Below are 19,413 nucleotides of genomic sequence, written 5' to 3' on the forward strand. Positions count from 1 at the left end.
CCCTCAATTTCTTCAGCAGCAATCAGAGTCTCTCCTCGTCACACAGCACCAAGGACACAAAATACTTTGGCAACTTTCTTTCCCACCTGACATTTGTCTAACTTAGGTCTTCAAGAAGTGTTTGTCTATATGAGGTACACCTAATTGCATTTCCCTCCCTGATGGACCACCTGCAGGAGCTTGTGGACCACAGGTCGGGAACCACTGGGTGTGAAGGAAACTTAGGGCCCAGGCAGCTGAATGAAGGAGAAAATCAGGGATGTGCGATGCTAAAATTGGAGGGAGGGAATGAGATGATCTGGAAGACTGGCAATGCAGAAGGACAATGGAGATAGGGAGGGAAAGGCCACTGAGGGATTTGAAAGCAAGGATGAAACTTAACTGGAAGCCAACATGGATTAGTTAGGCACAGCGATGGTGGATGGATGGGGTGGATGTGACAGTGAGGGCTTGGATGGGGCAGCAAGAGTTTCGGGCGAACTGAGTTTACAATGTTGACTAAACGCAGATCACACACGCCTGGTACAAAGGTTACTTACAGATGGGGGCCTGAGGTGTCCCGAATCCCACACCGGCATTGGCTGCGTTGAAGACGCCTGCTCCAAACGCCCCTGCTCCAAGAGTGGTGCCCAGTTTGGGCTGAGTGCTGCCGAACAAGGATGTCTGCCCAGCACCCAGAGCTAAGGAAGAAAACAAAATCATTGCAAATCAAGATGAACTGGGCGGCACGGTAGCACAGTGGTTAGCACTGCTGCTTCACAGCTCCAGGGACCCGGGTTCGATTCCCGGCTCGGGTCACTGTCTGTGTAGAGTTTGCACATTCTCCTCGTGTCTGCGTGGGTTTCCTCCGGGTGCTCCGGTTTCCTCCCACAGTCCAAAGATGTGCGGGTTAGGTTGATTGGCCAGGTTAAAAATTGCCCCTTAGATTGCTGGGATGCGTAGGTTAGAGGGATTAGCGGGTAAATATGTGGGGGTAGAGCCTGGGTGGGATTGTGGTCTGTGCAGACTCGATGGGCCGAATGGCCTCCTTCTGCACTGTAGGGTTTCGATTTCGATGGACAACACCGGTGTTATGGTTATACCTGCCCACTGACAGGGGATTGGCTAGACAGGCCTGTCTGCGCATTACGACAATGACGGTCTAACCACAATGTTCCAGGTGTCACAGTGCGACAGACCACCGTCTGTTTCTCAATTTTGTATGGCCATTTAACAGAAACAATGAGATTTTTGTGTCCTTGTTGGGTCTATTTTACTCGACTCTTACAGGGATAGTGTTACGGGGTGACACAGTGCAGATTAGAATTGGTCAGCATTCATGTTCTGCCTCCTCCCAGCATAACCTTCAAATCCCTTTGTACTTATCTAACTCCTGCTTAATCCGTACCATTCGGTTCCACCAATCTACATGCTAGAAAGTTCCACACTGTTGATTGGGCTCCAGCACGGGTCTCGTTTCTCTCGTAACAAACCACTGCATGGCCCCAACCTATTTACTCTCGACTGGACACCACAGGTCAAGTCAGCCCTCACCCATCACTCACTTCCCTACAAAGTGCACCAGACAAAGACCCTTGGCTAATTTCTTCCTTGCACCAACTGAGCTCAAAGAAAGATCTCAACTCTCCTGTTTATCAACCAGAAATCAACCTGAAGAATTTCTGGCTGAAAGGACAGGGTGCAGACACTTGGCTTCTACTCCTATGAGCTTAGAAGATGACGAGTGGGCAGCACGGTAGCACAGTGGTTAGCACTGCTGCTTCACAGCTCCAGGGACCTGGGTTCGATTCCCGGCTTGGGTCACTGTCTGTGTGGAGTTTGCACGTTCTCCTCGTGTCTGCGTGGGTTTCCTCCGGGTGCTCCGGTTTCCTCCCACAGTCCAAAGATGTGCGGGTTAGGTTGATTGGCCATGCTAAAAAATTGCCCCAGTGTCTTGGGCTGCATAGGTTAGAGGGATTAGAGGGTAAATATGTAGGGATATGGGAGTAGGGCCTGGGTGGAATTGTGGTCGGTGCAGACTCGATGGGCCAAATGGCCTCTTTCTGCAATGTAGGGGTTCTATGATTTCTATGAGTGATCTAATAGGAGTGTTAAAAATGATAAAGGATAAATGTTAGGAAGCAGCTTTCTTCACTAAGAGTGGAAATCTGGAACTCTCCCCAAAAAGCTGTGGAAGGTTTGGGGTCAGTTGTAACTTTCAGAGGCAGAAATGGAAAAGCTTTTTGCAGAATACAAATCAATGTTTCTGCTAATCTGCACAGCCACCTGGAAGGTGCTACACAAGCCCAGTGCAATGTTAAATATCCTGTATATCCTTCACAACTCACCCGATCCGAATCCACCTCCGAGTGTCGTTCCGAGTGCTCCCGTTGCAGGTTTAGTCCCGAATAGACCAGTTGCAGCATTCGCTCCAAATCCTGGAATATCAGATCCAAAGCAGCAAGTCACACGGTGTTATCTTCCAATTAAAACACACAACCCCTGTCACACCATAGCCCAGCAACCTTCCTGTTCCGAACAACATCAGGACATATTAAGGGGGTCAGAGATTCTAACTGTGCAATTGGCTCTGGAGGTTCCACAGTGATCCAGGAGGCCTGGACACGGAGTATCATTCAGATGTGGAACCGATTAAACATGAACAAGAATCAGCATTTTAAAGGAAGAAGAGGTGACAAAATCCCAACTACAGGAACTGAAAGTATATCACAGCACTCAGCAGTGTGCTGAGCCTCAGCAAGGATACACTAGCTTTACAGAGGGTGTCACATTGACACTGAGGCTGGAAAAACAACCACCACCATTGAGACAAACAAAGTCCCAAGCTGCTTCATAAGAGCATTACAAAACAAAAGATGACACCAAACTACACAAGACGATATTAGGAGATGACCAAAAACTCAAAGATGTGGGTTTTAAGGAGAGTCTTAAAGGAGGAAAGTGAGCTAGAGAGGCGGAGAGGTTCAGGGAGGGAATTACAGACCTTACGGCCCAGGCAGCCGAAGGCTTGTCTAAATTTCCTCGAAGCCTCAGAACATTCACCTTCTCACCAAGTTTCATGCCAAATATTTATTTCGGCTCCTTCCTCCAAGTCACTAATGTATATTGTTAATAGCCTAAACACTGATCCCCTGCAGGACCCCACTTGAACGATGGAGACAGTTCCTGAAGAGAGAGCAGTTAACAATAATGTCTAACCTGGGGGCCAGGAAAGGAGGTTGGGAGATCAGTTCAGTGGGAATAAGGCCAGAGGTGCGGGAGAGGAGCTGAGCTGAACAATGATGAGATTAACCCAGAGCAGAGGAGGTGGATGATAGCTGGTGGAGTAGGATAGGACATTTGGTGTTGCTGCTTATAAGCAGGTAATAAAGTTGCCTTAGTGGGCCGAATGCACGGCAGATCCTTTCTTTGGATTGCCACCTTGCTGTGTGGAGAGGCTTGAACGTTCCGCTGATCCTGACAGTGATGTCGTTGGGAGGTTTAAATTCCTGGCAGGGTCAGCCATGACGGCAAGGTCAGAGCAGAGGAACCAGACAAAGGGCAACCCAAAAAAAATCCTCAAATAGCGGATCAGGTGGAAGATATGTGTATGGTATCAAAGGCTACAATGGTGGATGAAGACTGGAGCAGGAGGGAGAACCCCAGTAAGAGAGGTTCCATTGCCACTGGAACTGGACCTGTCAAGGACCGTGTGTCTGCTGATGTGCAAATGCATTCCCATGTTAAAAGATGTCTCACACCAGGCATCTAACTGGAGGAAACCAACGCACACCCCACACTGACGAGCCCAGTGGCGATCAGCGACAGATGACGGGGACAGGACTGAGACCTAGACCTTGGTGCACATGGCACAATGTTAAAATTTGCAGATATGAAATTTGGAAGTATTGTGAACTGAGAACTATATAGAACTTCAAAAGGACACAGATAACTTGGTGGATAAGTGGCAGACAATTTCAATACGGAGAAATGAGAAGTGACTAATCTTGGTAGGAAGAACGCAGAGACAATAAAATAAAGGCTACAACTCTTAACGAGTGCAGGAGCAGAGAAAGTCTTCTGATGAAGTGATGAGGATCAAAAACGTTTTTCCATCCACAGATGCTGCCAGACCAGTCTATCCAGCATTTTGTTTTTATTTCAGGAGCAGAGGGACATAGATCACTGAAGGTGGCAGGACAGATTGAGAGAGCAGCTAATAAAGCAGACAGTATCCTAGCCTTTATTAATAGGGCTAGGAGTACAAGAGCAAGGAGGTTATGTTGACCTTGTAAAGACACTAGATCGACCTCAAACTGGAGTATTATGTCAGTTCTGGGCAGCGCACTTCAGGAAAGATGTGGAGGCTTCGAAGAGAGTGTAGGAAGGATCCATGAAAATGATTCCAGCAATGAGGAAATTTGGTGACGGAAATAGATTGGAGAATTTAAGACTATTTTGCTTGGAGAACTGAGGATTGAGAGAAGCTTTCAGAACCCGGACGAGTAGACTGGGAGAAATTGCCCCCAGTCATGAAAGCAATGAGAGCACAGACTTAATTTGCAAATAAAACAAAAACTATTTCCCGCAGCGAGTGGTTAAAGCCTGCAAAGCACTGCTCGAGTGCATGGTGGAGGCAGGTTTACTCAAGGCTTTCAAAAGGGAATTCATGCTATTATTTGGAAGCACAGATTGTGCAGAGTTACAGGGAGAAGGCAGGTGAATGGCAGTTAGCAAATTGAACATTCCCGTGCAGACCAATAGGTGAAATTTCCTCCTCCTGCAGTGTAACAATTCTGTGAAATCCCCTGGAGAGAGAGATAGTAGGCTGCTTCCTATAGGAAAGCATTCCCATTGGAATGCGATTGCCTGCCTGGACGTGAGCCAGTTGTTTGATATCCAGCATGGGTAACAGAAACTGGGGCGAGGGAAGCTTTGCTCTCACACACCAAAGTTTGAAGTGTTGGCGCCGGCTCCGATTGTCAGGCTTGGCTTAGTACCAAAGAGTCCAGCACCAGCTGCGCCGAAGGTGGAAGCGCTCGTCGTAGCTGTTCCAAACCCAGCGGGTTTGTTAGCAAACAGGGTCTGTGAAAGAGAGAGAAAAATACAGTTCACAAGCAGACAGTTAAGAGCCAGTTCTACCCCCACCAATCCATGGTAACCCACCCCATTCTACAGCCTGGTAAATGAGAAAATTACACAATAACCAATCCTCTTTCACCCAACTCCTCACCAAGCCTTCCAAATTCCAGATACTGCCAGACTCACTTGCCCATCCCTATACACCGCCACGGTCAAAGCATCTCACTTGTCCCAACCCTCAGCCCTACAGGACCATACCAATGGCTCTACACGAGACTCCTCCAATCCTATCAGCATATCCCTCTATATCTGCCTTGTGTTTATTGATCTTAGATCACTCACTGTGGTAGTGAGTTCCACATCCTCATCACTCTGAGTAAAGACATTCCTCTTGAATTCCCCATTGGATTTATGAGGGCTGGACCAGTGATGCTGGCATCCAATCAATGAATATATTTTTTTGAAATTTAAGGTCTGTGACAAGTGGACAAATTTTCTCTACATCTACCCTATGGAACCCTTAAATAATTTTAAGGACCTCCATCACGCAACCCCTCCAACAAACTCTCTTTCTTTAGTTATAAGTACCCCAGTCAATACAATCCTTGAACAGTTTCACCTCAGTGTTGGTATTCCCCATGTGAATCTTTACTTCACCTTTGCCACTCTTACACCCTTTCTACAGGGATCCAAATTGTACCGAGAACTCCAAGCACGGTCTAATCAAGGTTTGATACAATTTAACAAAGTCACTCTGCTTTTCAATTCTATATTTTATTTTAATGGTTTGTGAATTTCATTGATTTGTTGGAGTTGGGAGTTTGAAGCTGTCATTTCCTTTGTTCCAGGATGGCCATGGGTCAGACTTGGTTAGAAAGTTACACTGACCTGCTACTCTGGTACTCACATTGTTGACGTTGGTGAAAGCAGCATTGGTATTGCCAAAGAGACCGCCCCCTGTGCCAAACGCATTGCCGGTACTGGTGTTGGTGTTGGTTCCAAAGATCCCACTCGACTGTGAGACCGGGGCAGTTCCAAATAAACTCTGAGGAGCAGAGGGCGAGGTTAGTGCTCGGAGAGAAACAACCGGCATTTCTACAGCACCTTTCACCGGAGTGAGGCGACTTCTTGCAAGCTGTGCCCAGCATATCCTCGAATTCTCAATCTTGTTCTATGCTTCGAAAACTGTACTCCAACTCAAACTCTCTAACAATGCTCTAATTCAATCTCTATTAAATTGATCTTTCTCTGCACCCTCACTATATATGTAACACTACACTCTGCACTCTCTCCTTTCTCCTCCAAGTACGGTATGCTTTGTCTGTATAGCGTGCAAGAAACAAGGAGCTGGAGGTAGCGGTACATATTGGTACCGCTGATGTGGGAAGGAAGGGGTCATGAAAAGAGAGTATAGGGAATTAGGGAGACAGCTGAGAAGGAGGAAAGCAAAGGTAGTAATCTCAGGATTGCTGCCTGTGCCACTGGAGGGTGAGGGCAGGAATGGAGTGAGGTGGAGGATGAACGTGTGGCTGAGGGACTGGTGCAGGGGGCAGGGATTCAGGTTCCTGGACCATTGGGACCTCTTTAGGGGCAGGTGTGACCTGTACACAAAAAACGGGTGGCACTTGAATCCCAGGGGGACCAATATTCTGGCAGGAAGGTTGGCTAAGGCTACTGGGGAGAGTTTAAACTAGATAGGTTGGGGGGAGGGGATCGAGACGAGGTGACTGGGAGCGAGGAAGTTAGCTCGCAAACAGAGACAGTGCAAGAGGGAGGATGGACGGGAGATAGAGAAGGGGAGAGCTCAGACCAAAGGATTGAGATGTGTTTACTTTAATGCCAGGAGTATAGTGAATAAAGGGGATTAGCTCAGAGCGTGGATCGATGCCTGGAAGTTGATGTGGTGGCCATTATGGAGACTTGGATGTCTCAGGGACAGGACTGGATACTCCAGGTGCCGGGATTCAGATGTTTCAGGAAGGACAGGGTGGGAGGCAAGAGAGGGGGTGGAGTGGCACTGCTGATCAGGGATAGTGTCACAGCTGTAGAGAGGGTGTATGCTCCGGAGGGATTGTCCACAGAGTCTCTGTGGGTGGAAGTTCGGAGTGGGAAGGGGTCGATCACTTTGCTGGGAGTTTTCTATAGGCCGCCCAATAGTAACAGGGGAGCAGAAAGGGAAACAGATCCTGGAGAGATGCAGTAATAGCAGAGTTGTTGTGATAGAACATAGAACATAGAACAGTACAGCACAGAACAGGCCCTTCGGCCCACGATGTTGTGCCGAACCTTTTCCAAAACCAAGATCAAGCTATCCCACTCCCTATCATCCTGGTGTGCTCCATGTGCCTATCCAATAACCGCTTAAATGTTTCTAAAGTGTCTGACTCCACTATCACTGCAGGCAGTCCATTCCACACCCCAACCACTCTCTGCGTAAAGAACCTACCTCTGATATCCGTCCTGTATCTCCCACCACGAACCCTATAGTTATGCCCCCTTGTAATAGCTCCATCCACCCGAGGAAATAGTCTTTGAACGTTCACTCTATCTATCCCCTTCATCATTTTATACACCTCTATTAAGTCTCCCCTCAGCCTCCTCCGCTCCAGAGAGAACAGCCCTAGCTCCCTCAACCTTTCCTCATATGACCTACCCTCCAAACCAGGCAGCATCCTGGTAAATCTCCTCTGCACTCTTTCCAGCGCTTCCACATCCTTCTTATAGTGAGGTGACCAGAACTGCACACAATATTCCAAATGTGGTCTCACCAAGGTCCTGTACAGTTGCAGCATAACCCCACGGCTCTTAAACTCCAACCCCCTGTTAATAAAAGCTAACACACTATAGGCCTTCTTCACAGCTCTATCCACTTGACTGGCAACCTTTAGAGATCTGTGGATATGGACCCCAAGATCTCTCTGTTCCTCCACAGTCTTCAGAACCCTACCTTTGACCCTGTAATCCACATTTAAATTTGTCCTACCAAAATGAATCACCTCACATTTATCAGGGTTAAACTCCATTTGCCATTTTTCAGCCCAGCTTTGCATCCTATCTATGTCTCTTTGCAGCCTACAACAGCCCTCCACCTCATCCACTACTCCACCAATCTTGGTGTCATCAGCAAATTTACTGATCCACCCTTCAGCCCCCTCCTCGAAGTCATTAATAAAAATCACAAAGAGCAGAGGACCAAGCACTGATCCCTGCGGCACACCGCTAGCAACCTGCCTCCAATCCGAACATTTTCCATCGACCACCACCCTCTGTCTTCGGTCAGACAGCCAGTTACCTATCCAATCGGCCAACTTTCCCTCTATCCCACACCTCCTCACTTTCATCATAAGCCGACCATGGGGGACCTTATCAAACGCCTTACTAAAATCCATGTATATGACATCAACTGCCCTACCTTCATCAACACACTTAGTTACCTCCTCAAAAAATTCTATCAAATTTGTGAGGCACGACTTGCTCTTCACGAATCCGTGCTATCTCGGATTAATCCGCATCTTTCTAAATGGTCGTAAATCCCATCCCTAAGGACCCTTTCCATCAATTTACCAACCACCGAAGTAAGACTAACCGGTCTATAATTACCAGGGTCATTTCTATTCCCTTTCTTAAACAGAGGAACAACATTCGCCATTCTCCAGTCCTCTGGCACCATCCCCGTGGACAGCGAGGACCCAAAGATCAACGCCAAAGGCTCTGCAATCTCATCCCTTGCCTCCCACAGAATCCTAGGATACATTTCATCAGGCCCAGGGGACTTATCGACCTTCAGTTTATTCAAAACTGCCAAGACATCCTCCCTCCGAACATCTATTTCCTCCAGCCTATTAGCCTGTAACACCTTCTCTTCCTCAAAAACATGGCCCCTCTCCTTGGTGAACACTGAAGAAAAGTATTCATTCATCACCTCGCCTATCTCTACTGACTCCATACACAAGTTCCCACTACTGTCCTTGACCGGCCCTAACCTCACCCTGGTCATTCTTTTATTCCTCACATAAGAGTAAAAAGCCTTGGGGTTTTCCTTGATCCGACCCGCCAAGGACTTCTCATGTCCCCTCCTAGCTCTCCTAAGCCCCTTTTTCAGCTCATTCCTTGCTAACTTGTAACCCTCAATCGAGCCATCTGAACCTTGTTTCCTCATCCCTACATAAGCTTCCCTCTTCCTTTTCACAAGACATTCCACCTCTTTTGTGAACCATGGTTCCCTCACTCGGCCATTTCCTCCCTGCCTGACAGGAACATACCTATCAAGGACATCCAGTATTTGTTCCTTGAAAATGTTCCACTTTTCATTAGTTCCTTTCTCTGACAGTTTCTGTTCCCAACTTATGCCCCCTAATTCTTGCCTAATCGCATCATAATTACCCCTCCCCCAATTGTAAACCTTGCCCTGCCGTACGGCCCTATCCCTCTCCATTGCAATAACAAAAGACACCGAATTGTGGTCACTATCTCCAAATTGCTCTCCCACAACCAAATCTAACACTTGGCCCGGTTCATTTCCCAGTACCAAATCCAATGTGGCCTCACCTCTAGTCGGCCCATCCACATATTGTGTCAGGAAACCCTCCCGCACACACTGCACAAAAACTGCCCCATCCAAACTATTTGACCTACAAAGGTTCCAATCAATATTTGGAAAGTTAAAGTCCCCCATGACAACTACCCTGTGACCCCCACACATATCCATAATCTGCTTAGCAATTTCTTCCTCCACATCTCTATTACTATTTGGGGGCCTATAGTAAACTCCTAGCAACGTGACCGCTCCTTTCCTATTTCTAACTTCAGCCCATATTACCTCAGTGTGCAGATCCCCCACGAAGTGCCTTTCCGCAGCCGTTAAACTATCCTTGATTAACAATGCCACTCCTCCACCTCTTTTACCAGCTTCCCTACACTTACTGAAACATCTATACCCCGGAACGTCCAACAACCATTCCTGTCCTTGTTCTACCCACGTCTCCGTAATGGCCACAACATCGTAGTCCCAAGTACCAATCCACGCCCCAAGTTCATCTACCTTGTTCCGGATGCTCCTTGCATTGAAGTAGACACACTTCAACCCACCTTCCTGTCTACCAGTACCCACCCTTGACCCTGATACCTTCCCCAATACCTCACCACCCTCACTGACTTCTGGACTACAACTCCCTTTCCCACTCCCCTGACAAATTAGTTTAAACCCCCCTGAAGAGCCGTAACAAATTTCCCTCCGAGGATATTGGTGCCCCTCTGGTTCAGGTGCACCCCGTCCTGTTTGTACAGATCCCACCTTCCCCAGAACGTGTTCCAACTATCCACGTATCTGAAACCCTCCCTCCTACACCATCCCTGCAACCACATATTTAACTGCACTCTCTCCCTGTTCCTCAACTCGCTATCACGTGGCACCGGTAACGTACCAGAGATGACCACATGTTTCGTCTTGGCTCTCAGCTTCCAGCCCAGCTCCAGAAATTCCTGCTTTAAATCCCTGTCCCTTCTCTTACCTATGTCATTGGTACCAATGTGTACCACGACTTGTGACTGTTTCCCCTCCCCCTTCAGAATCTGGAAAACACGGTCTGAGACATCACGGACCTTGGCATCCGGTAGGCAACATACCATCCGTGAGTCTCTTTTGCTGCCACAGAACCTCCTATCTATCCCTCTAACTAACGAGTCCCCAATAACTATCGCCCTCCCGCTCTCCCCCTTTCCCTCCCGAGCCACAGAGACGGACACAGTGCTGGAGATCCTCTCACTGCGGCTCCCCACTGGTATGTCATCCCCCTCAACCGTATCCAAAGCGGAATACTTGTTGCTAAGGGGAACGACCACCGGGGATCTCTGCACGGACTGCTTCCTCCCAGCCCCTCTCACCGTCACCCATCTGTTTTCAATCCTCGGAGTAACTGTATTCCTAAAGCTTGTGTCTATGGCCATCTCTGCGTCCCTGATGATCCTAAGTTCATCCAACTCCAGCTCCAGTTCCCTAACACGGTTTTAGAGGAGCTGCAGATGGGTGCACTTCCCACAGGTGTAATCAGTAGGGACACTGTCGTCGTCCCTCACCTCAAACATAGTGCAAGAGGAACATTGCACTGCCTGCACACCCATCCCCTCTAGATACCTTGCCAGTACCAGGTAGAAAGTGCAAAAATGAATTCAACTCACCCCTGCTCGCCCTTTCAGCCAAAGCCTTATAGCTCACACTCTGCTTCCCACACACTCCACTGCCCGCTCCCGACGCTGCCCGCTGTATACTGCAGCCTACCTTTTATACTTCACGCGCTTAATTTCCCAAACATAGATTGGAATATCCCCAGGGTAAGGGGATTGGATGGGGAGGAGTTCATTAGGTGTGTTCAGGAGGGTTTCCTGACACAGCATGTGGACAAGCCGACAAGAGGAGAGGCTGTACTTGATCTGATACTGACCAATGAACCTGGACAGGTGTCAGATCTCTCGGTGGGAGAGCATCTTGGGGATAGCGATCATAACTCTATCTCCTTTATGCTTGCATTGGAAAAAGAGAATCAGGCAAGCTAGGAAAGCGTTTATATGGAGTAAGGGGAAATATGAAGACATAAGGCAGCAAATTAGGGGAGTAAATTGGAAGGAGGTATTCTCGGGGAAATCTACTGAAGAGAGGTGGCAGTTTTTCAAGGAATGTCTGTCTAGAGTTCTACAGGACAATGTTCCGAGCAGACAGGGAGGAGTTGGTAGGTTAAAGGAACAGTGGTGCACGAAAGCTGTGCGGGACCTAGTCGAGAAGAAAAGGAAAGCATACAAAAGGTTCAGAGAGCTTGGCGAAGATAGGGATCTAGATGAGTATACGGCTTGTAGGAAGGAAATTAGGAGAGCCAGAAGGGGTCACAAGAAGGCCTTGGCAGGTAGGATTAAGGAAAACCCTAAGGCGTTCTATAAATACATGAAGAGTAAAAGGTTGAGACGTGAAGGAATAGGGCCTATAAAAAGGTGAAGGCGGGGAAGTCTGTACGGAACCAGTAGAAATGGCAGAGGTGCTTAATGAGTATTTTGCCTCGGTTTTCACAGAGGAGAAGGACATGGGTGGATGTACTGCGGGCGTGCGGTGGACTGAAAAGATTGAGTATGTGGACTTTAACAAAGAGGTTGTGCTGGAATCTTTGAATGGCATCAAGATAGATAAGTTGCCGGGTCTGGATGGGATGTACCCCAGGTTACTGTGGGAGGCGAGGGAAGATATTGCAGAGCCTCTGGCGATGATCTTTGCGTCGTCGATGGAGACGGGAGAGGTGCCGGAGGATTGCGGATGTGGTTCCTATTTTCAAGAAGGGGAATAGGGATAGCCCAGGAAATTACCGACCGGTGAGTCTAACCTCAGTGGTTGGTAAGCTGAGGAGAAGATCCTGAGGGACAAGATTTATGAGCATTTAGAGAGGTTTAGTATGCTCAAGAATACTCAGCATGGCTTTGTCAAAAGCAGATTGTGCCTTACGAGCCTGGTGGAGTTCTTCGAAAATGTGACGAAACACATTGACGAAGGGAAAGCGGTAGATGTGGTTTATATGGATTTTAGCAAGGCATTCGCTAAGGTCCCCCATGCAAGGCTTCTCAAAAAAGTGAGAGGGCATGGGATCCAAGGGGCTGCTGCCCTGTGGATCCAGAACTGGCTTGCCCAAAGGAGGCAGAGAGTGTGTATAGATGGGTCTTTTTCTAAATGGAGGTCGGTCACCAGTGGTGTGCCCCAGGGATCTGTTCTGGGACCCTTGCTGTTTGTCATTTTCATAAATGACCTGGATGAGGAAGTGGAGGGATGGGTTGGTAAGTTTGCCGACGACACGAAGGTTGGTGGGGTTGTGGATAGTCTGGAGGGATGTCAGAAGTTACAGAGGGACAGATAGGATGCAAGACTGGGCGGAGAAGTGGCAGATGGACTTCAACCCAGATAAGTGCGTAGTGGTCCATTTTGGCAGGTCAAGTGGGATGAAGGAGTACAATATAAAGGGAAAGACTCTTAGTACTGTAGAGGATCAGAAGGACCTTGGGGTCCGGGTCCATAGGACTCTAAAATCGGCCCCGCAGGTGGAGGAGGTGGTTAAGAAGGCGTATGGTGTGCTGGCCTTTATCAATCGAGGGATTGAGTTCAGGAGTCCAGGGATAATGATGCAGCTATATAAGACCCTCGTCAGACCCCACTTGGAGTACTGTGCTCAGTTCTGGTCGCCTCATTACAGGAAGGATGTGGAAAAGATTGAAAGGGTGCAGAGGAGATTTACAAGGATGTTGCCTGGATTGAGTGGCATGCCTTATGAGGATAGGCTGAAGGAGCTCGGTCTTTTCTCCTTGGAGAGACGTAGGATGAGAGGAGACCTAATAGAGGTATATAAGATGTTGAGAGGCATAGATCGGGTGGACTCTCAGAGGCTTTTTCCCAGGGTGGAAATGGCTGCTCCGAGAGGACACAGGTTTAAGGTGCTGGGGGGTAGGTACAGGGGAAACGTTAGGGGGAAGTTTTTCACACAGAGGGTGGTGGGCGAGTGGAATCAGCTGCCGTCAGTGGTGGTGGAGGCAAACTCAATAGGGACTTTTAAGAGACTCCTGGATGAGTACATGGGACTTAATAGGATGGAGGGTTATAGGTAGGCCTCGAAGGCAGGGATATGTTCGGCACAACTTGTGGGGCCGAAGGGCCTGTTTTGTGCTGTAGTTTTTCTATGTTTCTTCTAATACATACGACAATGATAAATCAAATCAATTCATAACACTGGGATTCTGTAAAGCACTTTACAGAATCATAGAATGGTTACAACACAGAAGCCATTTAGCCAGTGATACCTGCACTGGCTCTCTGCCAGAACAAGTGATCTAGTTACACTTCCTCGTTCTTGCCCCATAGCTCAGCAGGAGGGAAGGTTTTAAGATTCCTGGAATATTGGATTGGTTCTGCGGAAGATGAGGTTTGTACAAACTGGATGGCTTGTAACCAGACGGAACTAGGACCCATCTCCTTGTGGGGCGATTTGTGAGTGTTATTAGGGAAGGCTTAAACTTAAGGCTTGGTTCCCATCACCCTGCAAAGTAACATGAGAGCGCAAAAAAGTGCTCAAAGAATTAGCTAAGACAGATAGCAATAGAGTAGGAAATAGTAAGGTATGGAGAGGTAAGAGGTCAGAGCAAGAAGGAATGCAATCAGGTTTAAAGTCCAACACGTGTACGGAAGGATCGAGAGCCAGAAGAGAAGATTGACAAAGGAACCAACAACCATAGAGGGAAAACATTTCACGTAGCGAGTGGTTAGGATCTGGAATGCACTGCCCAAGAGCGCGGTGGAGACAGATTCGATGTGGGTTTTCAGAAGGCTTTTGGATAAGCATTTGGAGAAAAATAAAATCATAGAATAGCCTCTTCTTCTGTGCTGTAACCATTCCCAACAGGAAGAGGCTTTTCATTCCCTCGAGTTCATCCAGTCCGTTAACCGGATGAAAGCTGTTCTGCATCACAACTCTACCCAGCTTGGCCCTGTTAACCTTTAATCCTTTACCACAAACCAGTCCGCCAGTCTTTCCCCATCTTGTTTAAGAACTGCTACATATCCAAGTGCTGCCAGTTCTGACGAAGGATCAGTGGCGTTGAGCAATGCTGCCTTTGTATTCCCTCCATTTTCTGTTCTTATTTCAGACTTCTGCCATCTGCAGTATTTTGCCCTTGTAAAAATCGATTAATTCCAGTTTTGAAATTCCCAATTTCCCAAAGGCTCAACAGCTTTTTGAGGGAGAAGGTTCCAGATTCCCACTCCCGTTTGTGTGAGGAAGTGCTTCCCCTCTGAATGGCCTGGCTCCAATTTTAAGGTTCTTTCCCCTTGTTCTGAATGTCCCCCGCCCACAGGAAATAGTTTCTCTCGATCAAGCCTCCTGAATCCTTTAATCACCTTCAACACCTCGATTAGATCATCTGTACTCTCATAAACCTGAGGAAATACAAGTCTAGTCCAAGCAGCCTGTCCACATCGCCTCACCCGCTCAGCCCACACAGTTGGTGGTTGTGGGCTGAATGAGTACGTGGCACACCGGCTTCTCGGCACTCACGATGCTCTTACCATGCTGCTGGTGTTCGGTTGACCCAGGGTGTTGGCAGTGCCAAAACCGAAGCCGGTGCTCTGTGTGGTGGTGGCCAATCCGAAGGGTTTGTTCCCGAAGAGGCCGGTGCTGGCCTGCGGCTGCGCCTGGCCAAAGAGGCCACCCGTAGTTGTGCCAAAAGCACCAGTACCTGAAACACAGACATGCTGGCATCAATGGAGGGGACTGACTGCACCTTGATGGCAGGCTGGAGAGAGAGAGAGAGACAGACAGACAAGCGCTGTAGGTCACCCATGTCCAGTGGTTTCCACCTGCTCCCCCTGCCCACCTTCTTGTGGTTGTCAGATATCACACAGCCCTCAAACCCCCCAACACACGCACTTTCAAACTGGTTTCCACTGCTGCATAGACTTGCCTCTCCACTTGTAGCTTGACTGGAACTGTTGCAATTTCTGTAAAAAAACAAAACACCCAACAGACAAACCTCCCACAAATATACACAGGGTTAGTTATATCCAGACAGAAGAGTCCAGAAGATCAGCAGAAATGTCTTTTTCAAGCTGTGAATCTTCTCCACTGCAAACAGCTGCGGCTGCTCAGTCATTCTGTTTATTCAAGACTGAGTTCAAGTGATTCTTGAAAATTAAGGGAATCAGGGAATGTGGGGATAGTGTAGGAAGTTCAAGCAGAGGTCAAAGATCAGCCATGATCTCACTGAATGGTGAAGCAGGATTGATCTTCATCACCTCCACAACACTCAATCCTGTAAGTACACGGTCACATTTTAAGGAAAATCTGTTTAACTTTTTCATTAAATTGACCATGGACTGTGAACCTCCTGTGCAGATTTCCTCGTGGAAGATGACAGAGGGAAACCTTACCAAGATGTGCCTAAAGCATATGCCTAAACATGTCCCCCCCATGCTGACACTATAGTTAAGAAAGCCCACCAACTCCTCTACTTTCTCAGAAGACTAAGAAAATTTGGCATGTCAGCTACAACTCTCACCAACTTTTACAGATGCACCATAGAAAGCATTCTTTCTGGTTGTATCACAGCTTGGTATGGCTCCTGCTCTGCCCAAGACCGCGAGGAACTACAAAAGGTCGTGAATGTAGCCCAATCCATCACGCAAACCAGTCTCCCATCCACTGACTCCGTCTACACTTCCTGCTGCCTCGGCAAAGCAGCCAGCATAATCAAGGACCCCACGCACCCCGGATATTCTCTCTTCCACCTTCTTCCGTCAGGAAAAAGATACAAAAGTCTGAGGTCACGTACCAACCGACTCAAGAACAGCTTCTTCCCTGCTGCTGTCAGACTGTTGAATGGACTTACCTTGCATTAAGTTGATCTTTCTCTACACCCTAACTATGACTGTAACACTACATTCTGCACGCTCTCGTTTCCTTCTCTATGAACGGTATGCTTTGTCTGTATAGCGCACAAGAAATAATACTTTTCACTGTATGTTAATACATGTGACAATAATAAATCAAATCAAATTTTGCTAATTTTTAAAGGAGATCAACCAGGCAACACCATTGCTGCAGCTGTCTGTAACAGGTGCAATGTTAAACATAGATTCGAACTCCAATCTGATGTGTAGGTGTCTCCCACACTAACCCCACAGGGTGAGGAGTTCAGATACCATAAAATACAACAAACCAATGCAGTGCGATAAACCGTGAGCAACCTTGAACTGGAAGGAGCCAGTATTCCTGTCAAGCAGGAGTGATGGGCTGTTTTAATCCTCCATGATACCCACTGTACCTTGCTCTGTTTGTCAGAAAACACTGGTTATCTAGTTGCTAGGGGGCTAGATTAAACTGTGTTGGGAATTGTGGCTGATAGCAGACAGATGCTACAATCACTCGATCTTCTTCTTGCTGTCCACTCCTATCAAGTGTGTCACTGGGAGAGAATCTTTCAGCTCTACAGCAACATGGAGATATTAAAATGCTACATAAACGGACACCCTGTGGTGTCAGGGTGCCCAATGATTCATGTCCATTCAGACAGCAAGTTTTCTGCTGCACCATTCACTCAACACCTGCTGTCCTTACCCAGCCTGAGCCTAAATGTGACTCCAGTGCAGCGTGAACAAGATTAACTATTGACAGCCCGAGGAACAGATCTAGCAAACCACTCAACCGTAACAGAAGCCCCACCATAACCTTCTTTGGAATAGCCAAGGAGGGCAATAAACATGAGACTTACAAAAATGAATTTTAAGAAAAGCTGTTTGGATGAAGAGGTGAGATTTCCTGTTACATTAAGTTAGCTCACCAAGGCCTGCCTCTGGCTCTCTCTGCCCCACAAACCTCTCTTCCCCCACCTTGAAGCACTCTGCTCCATGGAGAAGAGGAGTGAATAACTCTGCACGTCAGAGCTATTATGCAAGAAGGAAAGCAAGCTTCCTCAGCACTCCGACCTCCAATTGATTCTCAAAACTGCTGAGCACTTCCAAATTCCACAGGAGAATATAGATCATAGATCATAGAACCCTACAGTGCAGAAAGAGGCCATTCGGCCCATCGAGTCTGCACCGACCACAATCCCACCCAGGCCCTACCCCCATATCCCTACATATTTTACCCGCTAATCCCTCTAACCTACTCATCTCAGGACACTAAGGGGCAATTTTAGCACAGCCAATCAACCTAACCCGCACATCTTTGGACTGTGGGAGGAAACCGGAGCACCCGGAGGAAACCCACGCAGACACGAGGAGAATGTGCAAACTCCACACAGACAGTGACCCGAGCGGGAATCGAACCCAGGTCCCTGGAGCTGTGAAGCCGCAGTGCTAACCACTGTGCTACCGTGCCGCCCTCAAGAATATCTTCCTTGAACACACTCTAGTACAGCAACTCCTGTTACTCTCTGTTCACCTCACAGAGTACTTACACAAACCACATGCACACAGGTTGTAAAAGGCAAGTGGGACATAACTGTTAATAAGTTGCGTTAACAAGACTGCCCTGTTTTCCAAGCGGGTCAAATTGTGCGCACTCCCAGTAGCTGGACAGTAACATGTGCACGCATACGTGGATATTGGGAACAAAATAAAAGAGGGGCCTGTGTGTGGCCGTCACATTTGAACAATCTGGTAACACCTTTTCAGAAGGCTCTCAAAAGAATAGCCACGTGGGATGGGGAATTGAGAGCAGTCAGTAGCTGCCTGTGCCCACAGGGTGCTTAGTTGCAAGGGAGCAGATGCTTTCAAGAGAGGAGGAGGAGGATGTAAAGAGGGAAAGATGAGCTGGACCCCAGAGGAGTTCCAGCTTTTTCTGTTGGTTGGCAAAAGCGCAGAGTAGTTTATACTTCCTGTAAAAAGACCAAACCACACCTGGTCTCAGCTGTCATCAAAGCTTTTCAATCTCACGATGAAAGTCCCTACCTGTTTTTTGAAGACTGGACCCACTGACTGTCCCCAGCACACCCACTTGGGAAAGGAGACCAGTGTCTGAGGAGAGGAAGTCACTCGTTCAATGTTTGATTTTTAGAAAGAAAATTACAACACATCTAAAAGCGCCAACAAAGGTGACAAATTGACATCTGCAGAGCCCGTGGGCACAGGTAGCTCGCTATCAGTAACTGCTGCTCCAAAGAACCAGGCTAGAGACAGAGCACCGCCCCATCCACACAAATCACAGCCTTCAGTAAAGGAGAGAAAACTCAAACAGCATTTTATAAAAGATGCCGTACATATTTTTGTAAATAAGTGTATGTGATTGGGCAGGGATTCAACAGCCTAGTACATTTTTGCAGAGGGCCAACAAGGTGATGTTACTGTTCCAATACAGAAACATGAACTAATAACCCAGAGTTTTCAAATCTCAATGTGGGCAGTTTGAGAATTTGGATAAAGATTTGAAGAAAATCCAGAAATAAAAATTCAGTACACGTGGCTACGAATCTGTCACATGGTCATAAAAGTCCAGCTGGTTCACTGATGCCCTTTAGGGAAGGAAACCTGCTGTCCTTACTTGGTCTGTGTCTATGTGACTCCAGGCCCACAGTAACCTGGCTGACTCAATGCCATGATGTGGAGATGCCGGCGTTGGACTGGGGTAAACACAGTAAGGAGTCTAACAACACCAGGTTAAAGTCCAACAGGTTTATTTGGTAGCAAACGCCACTAGCTTTCGGAGCGCTGCTCCTTCGTCAGGTGAGTGGGAGATCTGCTCATAAACAGCAAACAGGGCTGACTCAATGCCCTCAGGAAATTCAGGATGGGCAATAACTGGCCTTGCCAGCATCATCCATAAAGAACATACCAGT

The 19,413-nt window shown here is 47.7% G+C and overlaps 2 protein-coding genes across 3 annotated transcripts in view; both read right to left on the reverse strand.

Moving 5' to 3' along the window:
- LOC144499965 (interleukin-1 receptor type 2-like) overlaps window positions 1-19,413 on the reverse strand; it is a 1,647,203-nt gene that overhangs the window by 570,304 nt on the left and 1,057,486 nt on the right. The window lies entirely within an intron of this gene.
- The window catches only part of nup98 (nucleoporin 98 and 96 precursor), a 101,109-nt gene that overhangs the window by 52,954 nt on the left and 28,742 nt on the right, over window positions 1-19,413 (reverse strand). The window contains exons 8-13 of one of the 2 annotated variants that reach the window (XM_078222675.1): window positions 18,530-18,595; window positions 15,146-15,315; window positions 5,969-6,106; window positions 4,929-5,064; window positions 2,328-2,417; window positions 540-680 (exon numbers count right to left, since the gene is read on the reverse strand). In XM_078222675.1, coding sequence (XP_078078801.1) covers window positions 540-680; window positions 2,328-2,417; window positions 4,929-5,064; window positions 5,969-6,106; window positions 15,146-15,315; window positions 18,530-18,595 — 741 coding nt within the window. The remainder of the gene's footprint in view (window positions 1-539; window positions 681-2,327; window positions 2,418-4,928; window positions 5,065-5,968; window positions 6,107-15,145; window positions 15,316-18,529; window positions 18,596-19,413) is intronic. The other variant, XM_078222676.1, reaches the window with a different exon arrangement.

Source organism: Mustelus asterias, chromosome 10 (genome assembly GCF_964213995.1).
Source record: "Mustelus asterias chromosome 10, sMusAst1.hap1.1, whole genome shotgun sequence".
Classification (NCBI taxonomy): domain Eukaryota; kingdom Metazoa; phylum Chordata; class Chondrichthyes; order Carcharhiniformes; family Triakidae; genus Mustelus; species Mustelus asterias.